Source organism: Ornithodoros turicata, unplaced genomic scaffold (genome assembly GCF_037126465.1).
Source record: "Ornithodoros turicata isolate Travis unplaced genomic scaffold, ASM3712646v1 ctg00000915.1, whole genome shotgun sequence".
In the NCBI taxonomy this organism is placed as follows: Eukaryota; Metazoa; Arthropoda; class Arachnida; order Ixodida; family Argasidae; genus Ornithodoros; species Ornithodoros turicata.
In genome coordinates this window covers 367,426-383,856 of record NW_026999417.1, presented here as the reverse complement: position 1 = coordinate 383,856, position 16,431 = coordinate 367,426, and the positions used below count along the sequence as shown (strand labels likewise).

The window sequence follows — 16,431 nt, the reverse complement described above, 5'->3', positions numbered from 1 at the left end:
TTACGCGACACGCTCGTTCAGTTCCTTCTTTCGGTTTGAGATTAAAACGAATTGGGTATCCTCAGCTGACGGTCGTCCCTTCGGTGTCTCCTGTTTCTTTCCCCACACTTTGGTGCCGAAACCGGAGACCCCCCTTTTCCAAACCGGAATACATAGAAAGACTTCGTAAGCAATGGAACGTCTCAAGCAGACACGCGGCGGCCTTCGCTCATTTCTGACGAAGACCATGGGCCAGCTGAGAGAACTGCTCACCCAGCCAAACCTATCATACGCTGACGTCGAAGCTACATTGGACTACCTTACCACGAAGCGCCAGCCTCTCTACGATCTTGACCGACAAATTTCAGAACTGACGGCCGAAGAAGAGTTGGCAGCCGAACTCGACGGCGTCTTCTAGTATGGACGGAATCTCGAGGACACTATCTCACGCGCACGGCGGGTGCTAAGATTTCAGAAGGCTCCTCAGCAACGCTGCGAAGACTCGAAGTCAGTTATTCTTCCCAAGCTCCAAGTGCCCAAGTTTTCCGGTAAGATCCAGGACTGGAAGCACTTTTGGGAGCACTTTGACGTCACGATCCACTCAAACACGTCGTTAGCGCCCGTTGAGAAGTTCAAGTATATCGCCACATACCTGACCGACGAGGCTAAACGCGCTATCGACGGTATTCGAATTAGTGGAGACAATTATGCTGCTGCAGTGGATCTTCTGAAGCACAGTTTTTACCGCTCCGACGTACTTGCGGCAGAGCATATTGATCGTGTGCTCGCGCTTCGTCCCGTGGCCAGTTCCGAAAATGCCGCCCAGCTTCGACTTTTGCTTGATGAAGTCACCTGCCGGATAGCGGCCTTGGACGCCCTTGGCATTCCTATGGAGCAGTATGCAGTAAGTGGTCCTGTGTCGTGTCGTCACGCGTTGTCTTCCCGAACCGCTTTGCGTACTCTTTCGTCAGAAAAGGGTAGATGCAAGTCCAAGCAGCCAGACCCCCGCTACTTCAGAGAGTGCCAGGTCCCCGGCAGAAGATATTCAGGCGTTAACTTCGTTTCTCAAGGTGCAAGTTGAGACGCGAGAAGACGTCTCCCTAAGTCGTCAACCGGAGCCAGCGTCCTATCGCCGCCCCAGAGGATCCAGCGATAGCAATGACCTTCCCACAGCTTCGGCCTTAGCCACCACAAGCCAGACTCCTATGCAAGCTGTAGACCCTCGCCAACGTTTAGTTACTCGTCAGTCATCCGCCTGTCCCTTGTGTTTGCCTCCGGACCATCCACTCTCATCGTGTCCGGTTTCCATGTCGCCTGCCGACAAGAAGATTCGCATATCCCGCGCCGGGAGATGTTCCGTTGCGGCAAACCCGGACATTTTTCAAGGCTCTATCGTTGAGCTGCACGTTTACCTTGTACTTCATGTCACAGGCATCACCGTTCGGTCCTTTGCGACGTTCAGCGACGAGACTTCGTACCCAGTTTGTATCCCTCTTCGTCTCTGGGTCAGGCATCGCCAGCCCACCCCTCCTGGAGTGATTGTACCGCAGCAACGCTCGCATCCAGCCTCATAGCTGCGGGAACGAGGTCAGTTTGTATACTCTTAGATACTGGGAGCCAGCAGACGTTCATCCGGCAAGGCCTCTTACGGGAGCTGCAGTGTGACATCAAAGGCCAAGAAGACCACTCAGTATTCTCTTTCGCGTTGTGATGACCGCTCCCGGTGGGAACGACAGCACACGAGATAGGGGTCCCTTTGTGGTAGTTTGTAGAAGGAACGAGGCCAACACCAGTAAATAATGGGCACACAATTTAATCTAACACAAGAGATCTGTGCACAGGCTGCCGGCTCACCACAATTGGACGTTGTCCTTGGGGCACAATCTGTGACGGCACAGTGTTGATGGACGCTGTCGAGCTGCTTGTTGAGAGATTGCACAGTCTGAAGTCCCTGTCGGGCCTTGCGACACCAGTTGTTGAGGGTTGCCCGTCCGAGCGATGACTTCCTGCTCCAGGCGGTTCTGTGACGAGTCTTGGTCGTCAGCCCTCACTTCTCTTTCTCCCCTGGTTATGGAGCTGCTCCCCTTTTATGGACTCTCCGGTCGCCATTCCCACTCACATCCCTTGCTTAGAGAAAAGCCGGCCAAGTAATGAAACGGCTTCCTGGAATCGGCGGTTTCGTGTGAAGTCGTGATCGCCTTCCCTCTTCCCATCTGTCGCTTCAGTTTACGTGCCCTGCTAGCCTCCGCAGGCCACTGCTATTCCCTGTTTTGGGAAGAGTCGGGAAAACAGGGAAATTGCTAAAAAGAGAGCTTTCTCCGCACTATATCTTCGTGCTAGACGTTGGTTCGTCAACAGTTGACTTAGCTCTGGGTGGGGGCGTTCAAACAATGTCGTGCTGTCCATTCTTTCAAACGGCCGCTGTCACTCCAGGGGTGCTCATACACACCCAAAGAAGATGCTCGTAGAAGTATACGACTGGCCTGCTCGATGGGCACATCTGGAGAGCCCATTTAGTGATTCTAGGAACCTCGCTTCCTAGGACCATCACAGTGTCAACGCACCCCAAACGGTTTCATTGCCAGGTTCCGCGGTTCGTCTTGATGCTCCTTTTCATCCCCAGTGTGTCGTTGATGTGGAAGCGTTGGTAGTATCCGAAGTTTGTCCTGTCGCCACCCCTCCGCTTGGTACCACTACGCTTGATCTTTTAGAACACAGAGGTTTAGCATCAGCGGATTCCGGCAGGACTGCGGAGATTGGGCTCTTGATCGGCCCTGACTACAACTGGAAGATAGTTACCGGACAAGTCAAACACCTTCCCGGCGACGTCATCGCAGGTGAAACTGCTTTCGGATGGGTCATCCAGAACGCCCTCGCCTTCATGAAACGCTCTCTGCGGTTGTCTCTGTTTTCTTCCTCTCTTCGGAAGAACAAGACCATCTCAACAGCTTGGACCCTTCCGAAATGTGGAGTTTGGATGCATTGTGCGTAACCGAGCAGGTCACCGAAGAGACGGAGAGCTTCGCCGCCACTCTGTTTTCTACTTAAGTTAGAAAGTGCGACAGCCGCTATGTCGTGCCACTCATGGTCAAAAGGCAGGGCCTTCCCCCGGAGGCCAACAATCGAGCAACAGCTCAACGGCGGCTCTTGCAGCGGCTGCGACGTTTTCGGTCGTCTCCGGAATTGCTACACGACTACGACACCGTTATCAGAGAGTATTTCAGTGAGGGGCACGTAGAGAGGGTGGTGGACCAAGTCGATGAACACGAGAATGTCTACTATATCCCCCACCACGCTGTTATTCGGAAGGAAGCCGTTACAACCAAGCTCCGCGTGGTTTTCGACGCGTCGTCCCATCTCCCGGAGCAGCCATATCTGAATTCCTGCCTAATGAAAGGGCCAAAGTTACCGCCGATCTTCTGCATCTGCTGCTGTTACTTCGTTGTAACACCTTTGTTTGTCCCGGCTGATATCCGAAAGGCTTACCTGCAAGTTGTTATCCGCCGTGAGCACAGAAACCTTCTCCGTTTCCTTTGGGTTCGGGATGTTGAAGAATCCGAAAACCTGCATATAGAGGAGTGGCGAATGACGCCAGTCCCTTTTGGCGCCACGTCGAGTCCTTTCCTCTTGGCGGCAACGTTGCAGCATCATTTTGACTCCGTTGCTCCCAGATACGCGAACACGGTTTCCTGACTTCGGACAGGCTTCTACATCGATGATCTGGTCGTGGGTTGCATCTCTGAAGAAGACGCCCGTGCTTTTTACCGTGATACAGTGGAGATTTTGAAGGATACGGGAATGCACGTGAGGAAGTGGACGTCTAATTCGTCCGCCCTAGGCCAGATATTCCTATACGACGGAGTTTCGGACGATAACGCATCCACCGGCGAGGCTACTATCAAGGTTCTCGGACTGCTCTGGGACCGCGACGCAGATCTGCTTGTGTTGTCAACTCATCGTGCTGTGGCCTTCTCGCGTTCACAACAGACCACGAAGCGTGTAGTACTCAAGACTTTCTCCCTCACCTACGATTCCTTGGGGTATCTTGCGCCCTTCGTCATAACCAGCAAAATCTTCTTTCAACAGCTCCTTCTTTCAACAGGCCTCTTGGGATGAGCCTACTAGTGCCGGGGACCACGTCATGTGGGAGAAATGGAAAACTGGCTTAGCTCTTATCGACCACCTCAGCGTTCCTCGCTGTGTTCTTCCGCTGCGCAACCTCGTGCTAGATGTACACTGCCTCGCCGACGCTAGCCCAAAGGCCTATGGTACCGCCGTATATATCCGAAGCTGCGATTCTAAAGGTGTCATCTCTTCCGTCTTGCTTCTTGCCAGAGCTCGCCTCGCTCTCCTGAAACCCGTTTCGTTACCACGCCTCGAGTTACTTGCTTGTTTGCTGGCGACGCGCCTCTACAGCCACATTTCGAGCCTGCTTGTTGTGGCCTCTGCTCAACCACACTTTTGGACAGACTCCGAAGTGGCACTCCAGTGGATCAAGGGCCACCAAGCCAAACAGCCGCAGTTCGTCAAGTCGAACGTAACGGAGATCGTGTCCGCTTCTTGCCGCACGCAATGGTCGCACTGCAAGGGTCGAGACAATCCCGCCGATCTCATCACGCGCGGCATTTGCGCCACGTCGGTGAAGAAAACCAGTCTATGGTGGCACGGTCCACAATGGCTTCCGTCCGACGACGCCAACGCTTGTCGGGACCTTGCCGACCTCATCCCCTCGCCCGCACTCCCTACGGACGAGTCGCAACACGCTGCTGCCCTAGCCTCCCGTGTCAGCTCTCGAGGTCTCCACCTCGGAATCCTGGATGGATATGTCCGCCCATAGTACGCTGTCGACCGTCTTACGTTTCACCGCCTAGTGTGGGAGGTTCGGTCGTAATGCTAGGCGCAGCTGGCCTTCTGTCTCGGGAACCCTCACCTCTGAGGAGCTTCTCAACGCAGAAGCTATCTGGAGTAGATGTGTCCAGCGCTACGCTTTCCCACAGGAAATTGCCGCATTACTCGATCGCTCAACGTTCCCGGCCTCTTCACCCATCAAGGCATTTCAACCTTTCTTGGATGATGCTGGCATCCTCCGCGTTGGTGGTCGTCTATTGCAGCTCCACGAGTCATACCACTCAAGCATCCAACCCTCCTTCCCGCTAAACAGCGATTCACGACCCTCTTGATACTCGGTGTGCACCAACGCCTGATGCATGGAGTCGTCCAAGACACTATGGCCGGGATCCGACAAAAGTATTGGGTGCTACGTTGTCGGCAAACCACGAAACGCGTTCTGCGATCTTGTTTAACTTGTCGCAAGAATAAACAACATCACTTGACGGCCCCAATGGCTTCCTTACCACGGGAGCGAATCACTCCCACAGAACCTTTCACCATAGTGGGCCTCGATTTCGCCGGACCTCTGTCCGTGACCAGTACGCAGTCTCCAAAAGCCTACATTCTGCTTTTCACATGCACCGTCACCAGGGCCATACACTTAGAACTCGTCTCCTCTATGGCTGCCGCCGACTTCATCTTGGCTGTCAAACATTTCATTTCCAGACGTGGGGTGCCATCCGTGGTCTACTCCGACAATGCACGCACTTTCCACAAATGTTCCCGTCTGCTGTCCCGCTTGCCTAATTTGCCTGCGTCGCAAGTAGAAGATTTTGCCGCCCAAAATCGCATCACCTGGCGTTTCATCGTCGACCGCGCCCCCTGGTGGGGAGTCTGGTGGGAGCGCCTCATACGCACGGTGAAGGAAGCTTTGAGGCGCTCGCTCGGAAAACATCGACTAACTTTTGAGCAATAAACGACAACCGTGTGTGAAGTGGAAGCCATTGTGAATTCTCGCCCCCTCACCTATATTGCGGACGACCCTCGGGAGCCCGAGCCGCTATCGCCGTCTCATTTGCTCATAGGCAAACGTGCTGTCGCCCTGCCAGATTTGTGTGTGCCCAACCTGCACCACGCTACTGGGCTACAGCAGCACTTCCAGACCATTGAAGATGCCAAACTACGCTTTTAGAAGCGCTGCAGCGCTTCCAAAAGCGTAGCTTGGCATCTTGGACTCGCGAGTATTTGCTTCAATTGCGGTCCGCCCACACAGCCACGTCATCGGCACAGCCCCACTTGCTGGAAGGGGATGTGGGCCAGGTTCGAGATGTCAATGCCCGTCCCTTATTTTGGAAGCTCGCACGTGTGGCGAAGATAATCCGTGGTCGAGACGGTGTCATCCGGGCCTGCTCTCTCTACCTACCCAACGGTTCATCAATTCTGCGGCCTATTCAAAGCCTCAGTCGCCTCGAAGTCAACCTGCAAAAAGTCGAGGCCGGGGAGGGTGTTGCAAGGAAATGATGAGGAAGAACCTTGGGGAAAAGAAGCGCGCCTTACGCAAGGCGCTCGTTCAGTTTCTTCTTTCGGTTTGAAATTAAAACGAATTTGGTATCCTCAGCTGACGGTCGTCTTCGGTGTCTCCGGTTTCTTTCCCCCACAAGAAATACTCTGAGAACGGTTTAGACAAGCTCTTTCAGTTCGGGGTACAAACAACTATACACCGTTTTCAAACGTTGTCGCAGACACACCTGCGGCCATCGTTAACATCAACGTCAAACAAGGGCAATGTTTTCCGCGTTTTATGGTAATGTGTTAACTAAGTTATTGTTCACTGTGAAATGCAAACTTGTAGTGAAACTTTCCACGGAAACGTGCGAAATGTGGGTCCCGAAGAGGAAGTGTCCCCGCCTTCATTTGTTTTGCCTTCTTTGTGATAAGAGGGTTGTTTTGTTTTCTTTGTGATAAGACCGTTGTCACCAGCATCGAGGTCAAAGCAGGAGAAAGAAAGGTAAAGCAAGAGGCGGGAACACATCCTCCTCTCCCAGCATCTTCCATGCGCTCTTCTTTGCGACAATCATGCCAGGGGAGCTAAAGCGGAAATTTTACTAATGTCGGCTATTTCTGTTGGGATACTGTGCATAGTTTCTGTTGGGTCTGCGGATATCGGCAGAGGACTTCATATTTCTGTGGGGAAAAAAAATGAGGTTTGCTTGCCAATTTTCAAAGCTCAATTGAAAAAACTTACACAATTTACACTTACCACAATTAAAAATTGTCCAAAGCCTCCCTGAATGGTGGCAAAAGTTTCCAGAGGGTAAGTCCCACAATCCTTCGACGAGTACGTCGCGAGTTAGAATTTTTTATCACGTTAGGTGAAACATCCTGTATAGGTACGGCAGGCTGCAGTCCAGTGATGTGATTGCTTCGTCAATTGCACCATACGGCCAACCCTGTTACATCCTACTATATTTTCGCAAAATATAACGAATCTGCGCCAGGCCTCACCAGTAAGCTAGCTTTGGCATTTTCTTTAACAAGTGGTTTATATTTGGCACTAACTTCAAATTATCGGCACAAAATGGCTAATGAGAAATTATCCGCAATTATCTATATTCAATTGTTTACTGTACTCCACCTGGAATTTTCTAATTTTGACACCGCTCTGTTGCTGTTATGAATACTGGTCTAAATTTTGTCTTTACACGTAGCCTACATCAACTGATTGCAGCACATGATAATCGCTACAAGGAGTTTGTTGAGGTTTTATGCTGTGGACAGTCTGTGCGTGTGGCTTCAACACTATCGAGGGAGCATCAGTCAGACATCCAGTTCGGTCCAGTCAGCGAGAGAATGTGGTACACCACTTTGTCATCACACACCTCGCGCTGCTCGGGCCTTTTGTTATTAAAAGATAACTCATCCGAAACTAAAGGATTTGCGCTAGACGCAAAAGATACAGCCCAACAGAGTTGGCCTTCGGCTTCGGTGACCACATGTACGTCACTCTTTTGAAAGTACATTAGAAATAAAGTATATATATATAGTGCGCATGATGATGTAGCATAGCTGCTCGAAAGCACCGCTTTGTTGCTCCAAATGGGTTTTTTTCCCGCTGCAGTAGGTTCTCTAAAATGGCTTGGGTCAATCACATCACCGGAGTGCTGATGCGAAACATGCTCATTTAACCTTATTTCATTCACGGCAGCAAATACCAACTCAATTTTAACCCCTGAATTGTGGTACGCATTTTCCGTGGAGGAGATATATATCTTATGAAATTGTATTATCGTCTGATAATGTGGTATTGTAGTGAGGAAAACATGGTGATGCGGCAGCTAGACGTGAAAACCGCAGACCTACATGGAATATTAGAAGAAGTCGTCTACATGAAACAACCACCAGGATTTTGCGAGAACGCTAATCAAGTATGTAGGCTGAATAAGGCTTTGTACGGGTTAAAGCAATCTGGACGGACATGGTACAAGACCCTGGATGCTATACTTCAAGAACAAGGGTACAAGCGTCTAGAAACAGGTGCGTTTTTGTTCACACGAGAGGAACCGAGACGGTTATCCTAGGGGTCTACGTTGACGACATGTTAATGGTAGCCACCAGTCGACTGGCAATGGAGAATGCCATCAATGCTCTCAAGAAAAAAAATGAATTGAAGGACCTGGGCGAACCGAGGTACATTCTTGGATTGGAGGTAAATCGGGACGAGGAACAACGGAAGGTTAAAATTAGTCAGAACAAGTACACTCAAGAAAAATTGCGACACTTCAAAATGGACGATTGTAAGCCAATCAGTACACCCATGGAGCCGAGCCAGGTCAAGGAAGATGATGAACAAGGAACTGCGGCAACTGGAACGCAAGGTCAGCTACCTTACCAATGTCTGATCGGAAGCTTCATGTACTTAGTACAGGGCACCCGACTTCGCATTTGACGTTAATTACTTGAGCCAGTATAACAAGAATTACACAGTACAGCACTGGAGGATGGCAAAACGAGTACTGTGTTACTTAAAAGGGTCACAAAATGCAACAATAACATACACTGCATGCGGAAAGCCAATCGTCGGATTCTCTGACGCAAGCTCGATTGAAGCCAGTACAGGGAAGTCAAGGAGCGTTTTTTCAATGTCGCAAGGAGCAATAAGCTGGAAGTCTGTTAAGCAACCAACGGTGGCGCTCTCAACTAGCGAGGCAGAGTACGTCGCGCTAACAGAAGCCATGAAGGAAGATACCTGGTTGAAGACTTTCTTGAAAGAACTTAATTTCGAGAAATACGGCGACAGAGGAATGCTGCTGATGTGCGATAACCAGTCAGCAATCAAGATCATGGAAAATCCCGTACAGCAGCAACGATCAAAGCATATCGGTTTAAAATACCTCTATATCAGAGAACAAGTCGAAAACCAAAATTTCGTGATCCAGTACCTGCCGACGGAAGACATGATTGCAGATGGGCTCACCAAGGCGGTACCGAAACAGAAGAACTTGCTGTGTTCAAAGGGTTGTGGCTTGGTCTTTTAACTTTTTGACTGTCTGCTCGTGACTTTATGACATTCAACGCGAGTGGGACTGTGTTGAAATATTACTTTGCGCGTTGATATGTCTTCTGTTTATAACATTTACTCTGCGTATTTTCTTCTTCGCTACATGTATATACGAGAAAAATAAAGTTAGGACCAGGAGGCGCGAGAAGCTCGCTCCCCGTTCACTTCCTGGTTATCACAAGATCGAGTACCGACGCGTCTCTGATACTTCGACGAAATGAACGATTCTGTGGTATTACCGCTAGCTTCTACACCTGGTGCGTATCTGCAACAGAGGGAACACGTGGGAACGCAAGCCACTCTTAGGGAGAAATATAGAAAAGTAACGAAAAAGGGAGGAAATCATGACATTGGCAGTTATTTCAACGTACCGCCACTTAGCTGCTGCATGGTTTCACTGCAGAATATGCTTAGACAACGGACTTCAACGTATCCGCAGAACGCAAAGGGTGGTTCAGAAATAAATAAGTTTTCTCAGACCTTTCAAAAATTAGTTTACCAATATTTTAGCATTATGTAGTGGAGTGTTTTGTTTATGGAACATCACCTTGAACTTATTTTAACATGGACCGCCCCATCCCGAAAATGGCCGTTGAAAGTTATGAAAACTGCAAATTTTACATTTTCGAGCTCCGCTAACGCGCGATGTACTGCCCGCACAAACATGAAACTTTTTAAGGGCATACCTGGAACCCCACTTAATGAGGGGCAATCAATACTTCGCTCCTGAACAACAAACAACAACTTTATTTTCGGTCTTGGAGAGTGGGGAGTTTCATCGCAACAGGCGATACTCTACCCCAGTGCTTGGTGGAATGGGGGGAATAAAATAACGAGCCCCTTTACAATAACGATCGAAGTCCGATGGTGTCCAGAAATGTCAGAAGAGCTTTGAGCGCAGAGCGTTGCTGGGCTGGATTGGGCCAGGGACCAAGCAATTTCGGTAGGGAGAAAGGGCCAGAGTCCAGCTGACGGAGAGACTCGGAGAGTGTGATTCGGGAAGGTTCGTAGTGAGGGCAATGAAGAAGAATGTGCTCCAGATCCTCAAGAGCACCACAGTGGCAACAGGTGGGAGAATCAATTTGTCTCAAGCGGTAACGCCACTGAGCTGTAAAGGCCACATCGAGGCGCATGCGGTGGATTAATGCAGCATCCTGACGAGATGTGTTTCGTGGCTTCGCTCCTGAGTTGCCACCGAAAGTAATTAAAAACTGTCAAACAGAAGGGAAATGACGCTGTTTTGGCACGCTATTAGAGGTGAGGAAGAAACCCACTTTGCATAACGTACACTGTGGGTGGTATTACACCTTTCCACAACAGCGTCATCACATGCGTCATCTTGCCACATCACGCGCGGGACGCGGACGAATAAATGGCAAAAAGGTCAGGTGTACTTTTCTGACTTATCGTACCTATTTAGGCCTCTAAAAATTAAAGAGTGTATTTTCAGCTGTGTTTTTCAGAATAGAGTCACTAAATAGAGTACAGAGTATCGCATTCCTTTTCCGCGCCGAAGCCGGCGTTCGGTATCCGCGGTGTCACGTGATTTCTCCTTCCAAGAACTCCCAGGGCGCGCCGTCCATTTTAGGTCCCCTCCATCCAAAACCGATTTCGCGGGCCCATTCTGCTATATTAACTCTGCATTCCGCCAAGCAACGCAGCTACACTGGCTCGACTGCGTGCTGTTCTTCAGCGGAGAAGGGGGAGGTCGGCGTTCCTTCGCTATGCGGCGCAGGCGCGCCCGGCTCCAGATGGAGGACGCGCTCGCCGGCATAGCTCAGTGTCGCTACTCCGCTCCCCATTTAGTGACTCTAATTCAGAACTACAGTTCCACGTGAGTCTTCTACCTGCATAATTTTTTTGAAAAAATCAGTGGTGGTCGAGCGCCCACTTTGGAGCATCTGGCGTGGAATAGCCCAGGACTTTGTTTTACACCATCACACATGGTTGGTGATGTCTGCTTTCTCTCCTGTATAAACAATCACCTCATTGACTAGAGTCTACATTGTACCGACCAGTGTCATTGTCAAGAGCAGGGGTCTCCAACTCAAATTGAGTCGTGAGCCGCATTGGCGAGGCCTACACCACGGCGGGCCGCAGATAGTGAACGTACCCAAAAAATGCCTCTGATTTGGGAGACGGCGTGGCCGAGGCCGTGTGGCGTAGCGGTAACTGTTCACAAAACTCGTTCTCCAGGCGACACATGGATGCCGTTGGCTACGATCCTATCATCTAGAAGAGAAGCCCGAACGAAATACGCAGTAGAACAGACAATATCGACTTTAATACAGCCAGCGGCAGGCGGTTATGCACCTCGGAATAAACTAAATGCGAACAAGGTTACAGGAGGACGCGCTGATAATGATGCACTGACGACATTTGAGGCCTCTTCGTCCTCACCAGATTCCTGAGGTCCACATGTAGGTTGACCGCAGTGGCAATTCTCAACTGGGCTCGAAGATGGTTATCAGACAGCTGGGACCTCAGCTTAGTTTTGTTGACATTCATCATTGGAAAGAACTGCCCTCATACGTATGTGCTTCATAACATCGACAGAACACGGCTGACGTCAAATATCAGGCAGCGAAACGATTTCCCATCTATATATTTGTAGAACTCGGAAGCGCCCAATTCGTCAAACTTTTGTTGCAATGTGGAATTGCACAGGATATCTATTAGTTCCATTTGGAGCTCGGGCTTAACGTCTTCAGAAAGAAATGAAAAGGTGTCAGCGAATAGGTTAAACATCGCCTCGATGATCTCAAAGTCATGAAACCTTCACATGAACTCACGCCGCAGTGCCGACACTGCCGACGAGTATGAGCGAAGCGTTTCCTCGTTCTTGCAGTCAACGGCTTTTAGACGAAGAAAGTGGAAGAGATCCTTCGACGTTAGCTGTTACTCTCAAAGTTCCAACTTCCTCACAAAACCTTTGACGCTGTCGTATATATCTGTGATCAAGCGAGCTTTCCCCTGCAGGCCCATATTCAGAATGTCCAGGTGGTTAGGTATGTCGACGAGAAATGCCAGGTCACGCAACCATTCGGGATCAGCCATTTCGGGGCACTCTTTCTCCTTGTTGAGAAAAATTCCTTGATTTCATCTCTAAGATCGAAGAAACGTTGAAGTACTTCCACCCTGTTGAGCCACCTGACCTCTGTATGATAAAGCAGGTCTTTGTACGTGGCGTGGCATCGCAGTTTTGAAGGAAATCAGCAAACAGCCGATGATTCAGCCTCTCGACCGAATGAAGTTAATGGTCTTGACGACAACGTCCATGACATGCTTAAACTTAACTACGCAATAGCACAATGCCTCTTGATGTAGGGTACAGAGAATACAGTGATCTCTACCCGAGAAACATCGTCATGACGTTGGTAGGCAGACTGAAACCGAAACGAACTAGAAGGGGAGGGCTGGGTTTCGCGAATGGGCACTTGTTCGCTGCCTCCTGTTGAAAGAAAAGTAGGACTGAAGGTAATCCCCTCAAGACTGTGGCTTTCGGGCGCGACCTTGTTCGCCCCTAGCTTCCAGCGTAGTTCAACTCTACCAAATTGGTGGCGCTGTCGAATACTCTGACGTCATTTGTTTACCAACATTTGCTGGAAGTTTCGTGGTCTATTGCTGGAAGTTTCGTGGGCACGCCTTCCTCTGCAAGCGTTTCTTTAAGACGGGCTACCAAACCTTGATTGCGACCAACCATTGAAGGGGCTCCATCAGTCACTATTGACGCGAGATTCTCCCACTTAAGACCTGCTGCTTCTCTGCTGCCTTTACCGCGCTCTACAGGTCACTCCCTGTCGTTGCCCCTTTCACAGGAAGCAGACCAAACAGTTCCTCGTATGTGTACAAGTCGTGTGCGACACCGCGGGTGAACACCACGCACTGAGCAATATCATTTATATCCCCGGATTCATCAAGTGCTAAGGAATATGCACAAAAATTCTTCGAAATATCGCGCGGCTGGCTGCATTTCCAAATCTGCACCCATGTCCTGAACACGGCTAGCCACAGTATTTGCAGAAAGGCTAACCTTCTCAAAAGAATCTTTTGCGGTTGGGCACACAATCTCAGCTGCATGAATGAGACAGTTCTTGATAAAATAAAAGGACTTTCTGTGAAGGGTTTGGACGCTTTTGCGATAAACTGTGACAGGGCGAAGGTTGCTTAAACTTCGACCTGACTTAGTCTGTTAACCTTACGAAAAATGTCCTTTTGTCTTGTGGCTGCCAATTTGAGCCGCATCACCTTTTCTTCACGGATATTTCCAGTAAATCCCGCGTACTGTCCTCTGTGAAGCGCTTCGTAATGACGTCAAAGATTGTACTTTTTCGGAACAGCAACAGTTTTTTGGCACACCTGACATTCCGGGTCGTTGTTTGTATCCGCGAGCAGATATTTTACCACCCAATGCACTTGGAAGGTAAGCTTCTCCTCCTCTACCGTCTGCTTCAGGTGTGGCTTAACAGGCCATACTCCTTGTGCTTTTTTTGTGGTCGGTCGCAAGGACATGGAAAACACTGCAGAGCGCACACCGACGTTAACCAGAGGCTTGATAGTTCGACACGTGATTATGTAAGAGGCGCTTTGACGCCTGCGAATTCCGAAACTATAGGACGACCTTCGACTGCTCGGTCCTCCCGAGGAAGCGTTGGGTGGTCGCTGTATTGTAGTGAAGAGAGCTCCCATGTGAGGTGTATTATATTAAGTGGGTCTCTGGATGTTGTGATTCGACGTTATCCAAGAACTAAAGGGCTTTCCGCATGCCCACGATTGCCCGCAGCGTCTACTAGCTTCTTTTCTCTCTCTTTCTCGCTCTCTCACTGCGATTAAGTTTTATCGTCTTTACCTTCCTGTTGTTTTGTTTTGTTTTCTCTCTTGCTTTCGTTCCAGGAGCCCCGCGGACCGCACAACGGAGGCTCGCGGGCCGCGTGTTGGAGACCCCAGGTCTAGAAACTACTTAAATGTAGAATACTTAGTTAATTAATAATTACAAATCGATACACAATACTTAGTAAACATGGCTTGCCGTGAAACACGACAAATACTTGCTTCCTACAAGTGGTGACAATAAACAAAATTCACGTACAGGTTGGAAGACGTGCAGTCCCAGCAGCAAATTATTCAGCCTTCCTTCCAGCAAAGCATCTTCCATGGTTCTCAGTAAGTCACGTAATGTGTGTTCTTTGAAGGACAGTAGTTCCATGCTTCTTCGGCGTCCACTTGTTACCAACCAGAGCGCGAAGCAGCTCACAAGGGGCGCATCCTGCACAGTCAAAAATTTCATCAGTTCCGATAGTTATTTTTAAAGTCTATGCATAAGTGCTGTCGAACATTGCGGAGCGTTTGAACTGTTCAGACTGGGTACTCCTTTCAATTGAAGAACAGAAGATATCCTGGATGTCCAAGCGTTCACTAGGATGAAAGATGAAAGTCACTGAAAAGGTTAGCCAGCTGTAGGACTCGAACCCACATTTTTCTCACTCATACACACATTCATACGACGGGATCGACGCAAGCTGCATCAGTTGAACATGACACAATGGATGTTCTGAGGCTGGAACACACTGGAGCTATGTATGTAATTGTCCTTTCTATGTGTTCCAGTCTCAGAACATCAATTGTCTCATGTTCACTAGAAGCTATATTTTTCGTTTTAGTTCGTCACTTTCTTACCTACCACATCTGAGTACTCTCTCTGCGAACTACACAAATCCAATTTTGGGACCGAGTGCCTCGATGTGCACCTAAATCGCACTTTTTTTTTATTGTACACTACTGCATTAGAAAATTTGTGAAGTAAACTCCAGTCCGTCCAATCCTTTGTAGAGGAGGTGGTGTCCCTCTACATGAGTCCTGACCGGCGATGATAGAACGTCCCCCAGCGGGCAGTTGATCGTGGCCTCACCCTAGGACAGCGCCGGTAGAACTGGCTGGCAGGCGCAGTGGCGCACGCCAGCAGAGGCACGTCTTCATCGTCGTCCACGGGCCGCCACATCACTCCCACCTCAGACGCGGGCGGTTCTTGCGATTGAAGTCCGCGTCGATACCAAGACGGGAAGAATGACGACAGCACGTGGACAAGGGACGGCTGGGGTTGGCGTCTTTTGCTTGTGCTGCTGACTGTGATGCGGACGAGGGCTGTCCGTACGGGTTCCAGGGGCAGGCCGAAGGGGAGTGCAGGAAGGTAGGCCGAAGTGATCAAGACAGTGGTGCGACAGAAGCGCGACCGGTTCGTGAGCGTTGAGGTCGTAGTGTTGTCGCCAAGAAGAGTGCCGGGAAGGACCATCGTGAAGCACGGGGAGACCGGGAGTAAAAGTCACTGTGGCCTCCGTGCGTGTCCCCTGTGGACGTTGGTCCCGGTGCCTCTTGACCGCAATTGGGTGGGCTGCCAGCATCCTATATCAAAGCCTGGTGGGAAGGCAAGGCGTGCAGGGTTCTTGGGACTGGCATGGCGATGCGGATGGGGCAGTGTAGTCGCCAGCGACATACCGCGACCGGTATGGGTAGTGTGATGCTAGGGAAGGTGTCGCTGGTGGAAGCCCGAGGAGTGCCATCGAGGAGTGTGTGACGACGTGACGCAGAGTGCGAGACCATGTTGACGTAAGCTGGGTAGAGCCATGGTGTTGAGCACCCGGGCATTGCGATGAAGTACGTTGAGTGAACCGCGGTGAATTGACGTCGTCGCCTAGCGATTCCTCGGGAGAATGATGCATCGTACCTTCGGAGATGGCTTCGAATGCGATCTTGTGGAAATTTGAGATGGTACTGGGCAGAATTGCGCCGAACATGGTGTTCTTTGTTCGGGTCACCAAATGTAGAGGAGGTGGTGTCCCTCTACATGAGTCCTGACCGGCGATGATGGAATGTCCCAGCGGGCAGATCATCGTGGCCTCACGCCGGTAGAACTGGCTGGCAGGCGCAGTGGCGCGCGCCAGCAGAGGCACGTCTTGGTCATCGTCCAAGGGCCGCCACACCTTCAAAGCTCAAATCATTATTGCAGAGCGCCATTCAATTACAAAAAGTGAACTCAGTCAACACCAACATTGGCATTTGCTGGCAAC

General features: G+C 50.1%; 1 protein-coding gene across 3 annotated transcripts in view; it reads right to left on the bottom strand.

Annotated features, from left to right (window-relative positions):
- Positions 1–16,431, bottom strand: part of LOC135375679 (spatacsin-like) — a 504,414-nt gene that overhangs the window by 149,391 nt on the left and 338,592 nt on the right. For all 3 annotated transcript variants that reach the window (XM_064608337.1, XM_064608338.1, XM_064608339.1), the window contains one exon: positions 14,457–14,633. In XM_064608337.1, the coding sequence (XP_064464407.1) occupies positions 14,457–14,633 (177 nt within the window). The remainder of the gene's footprint in view (positions 1–14,456; positions 14,634–16,431) is intronic.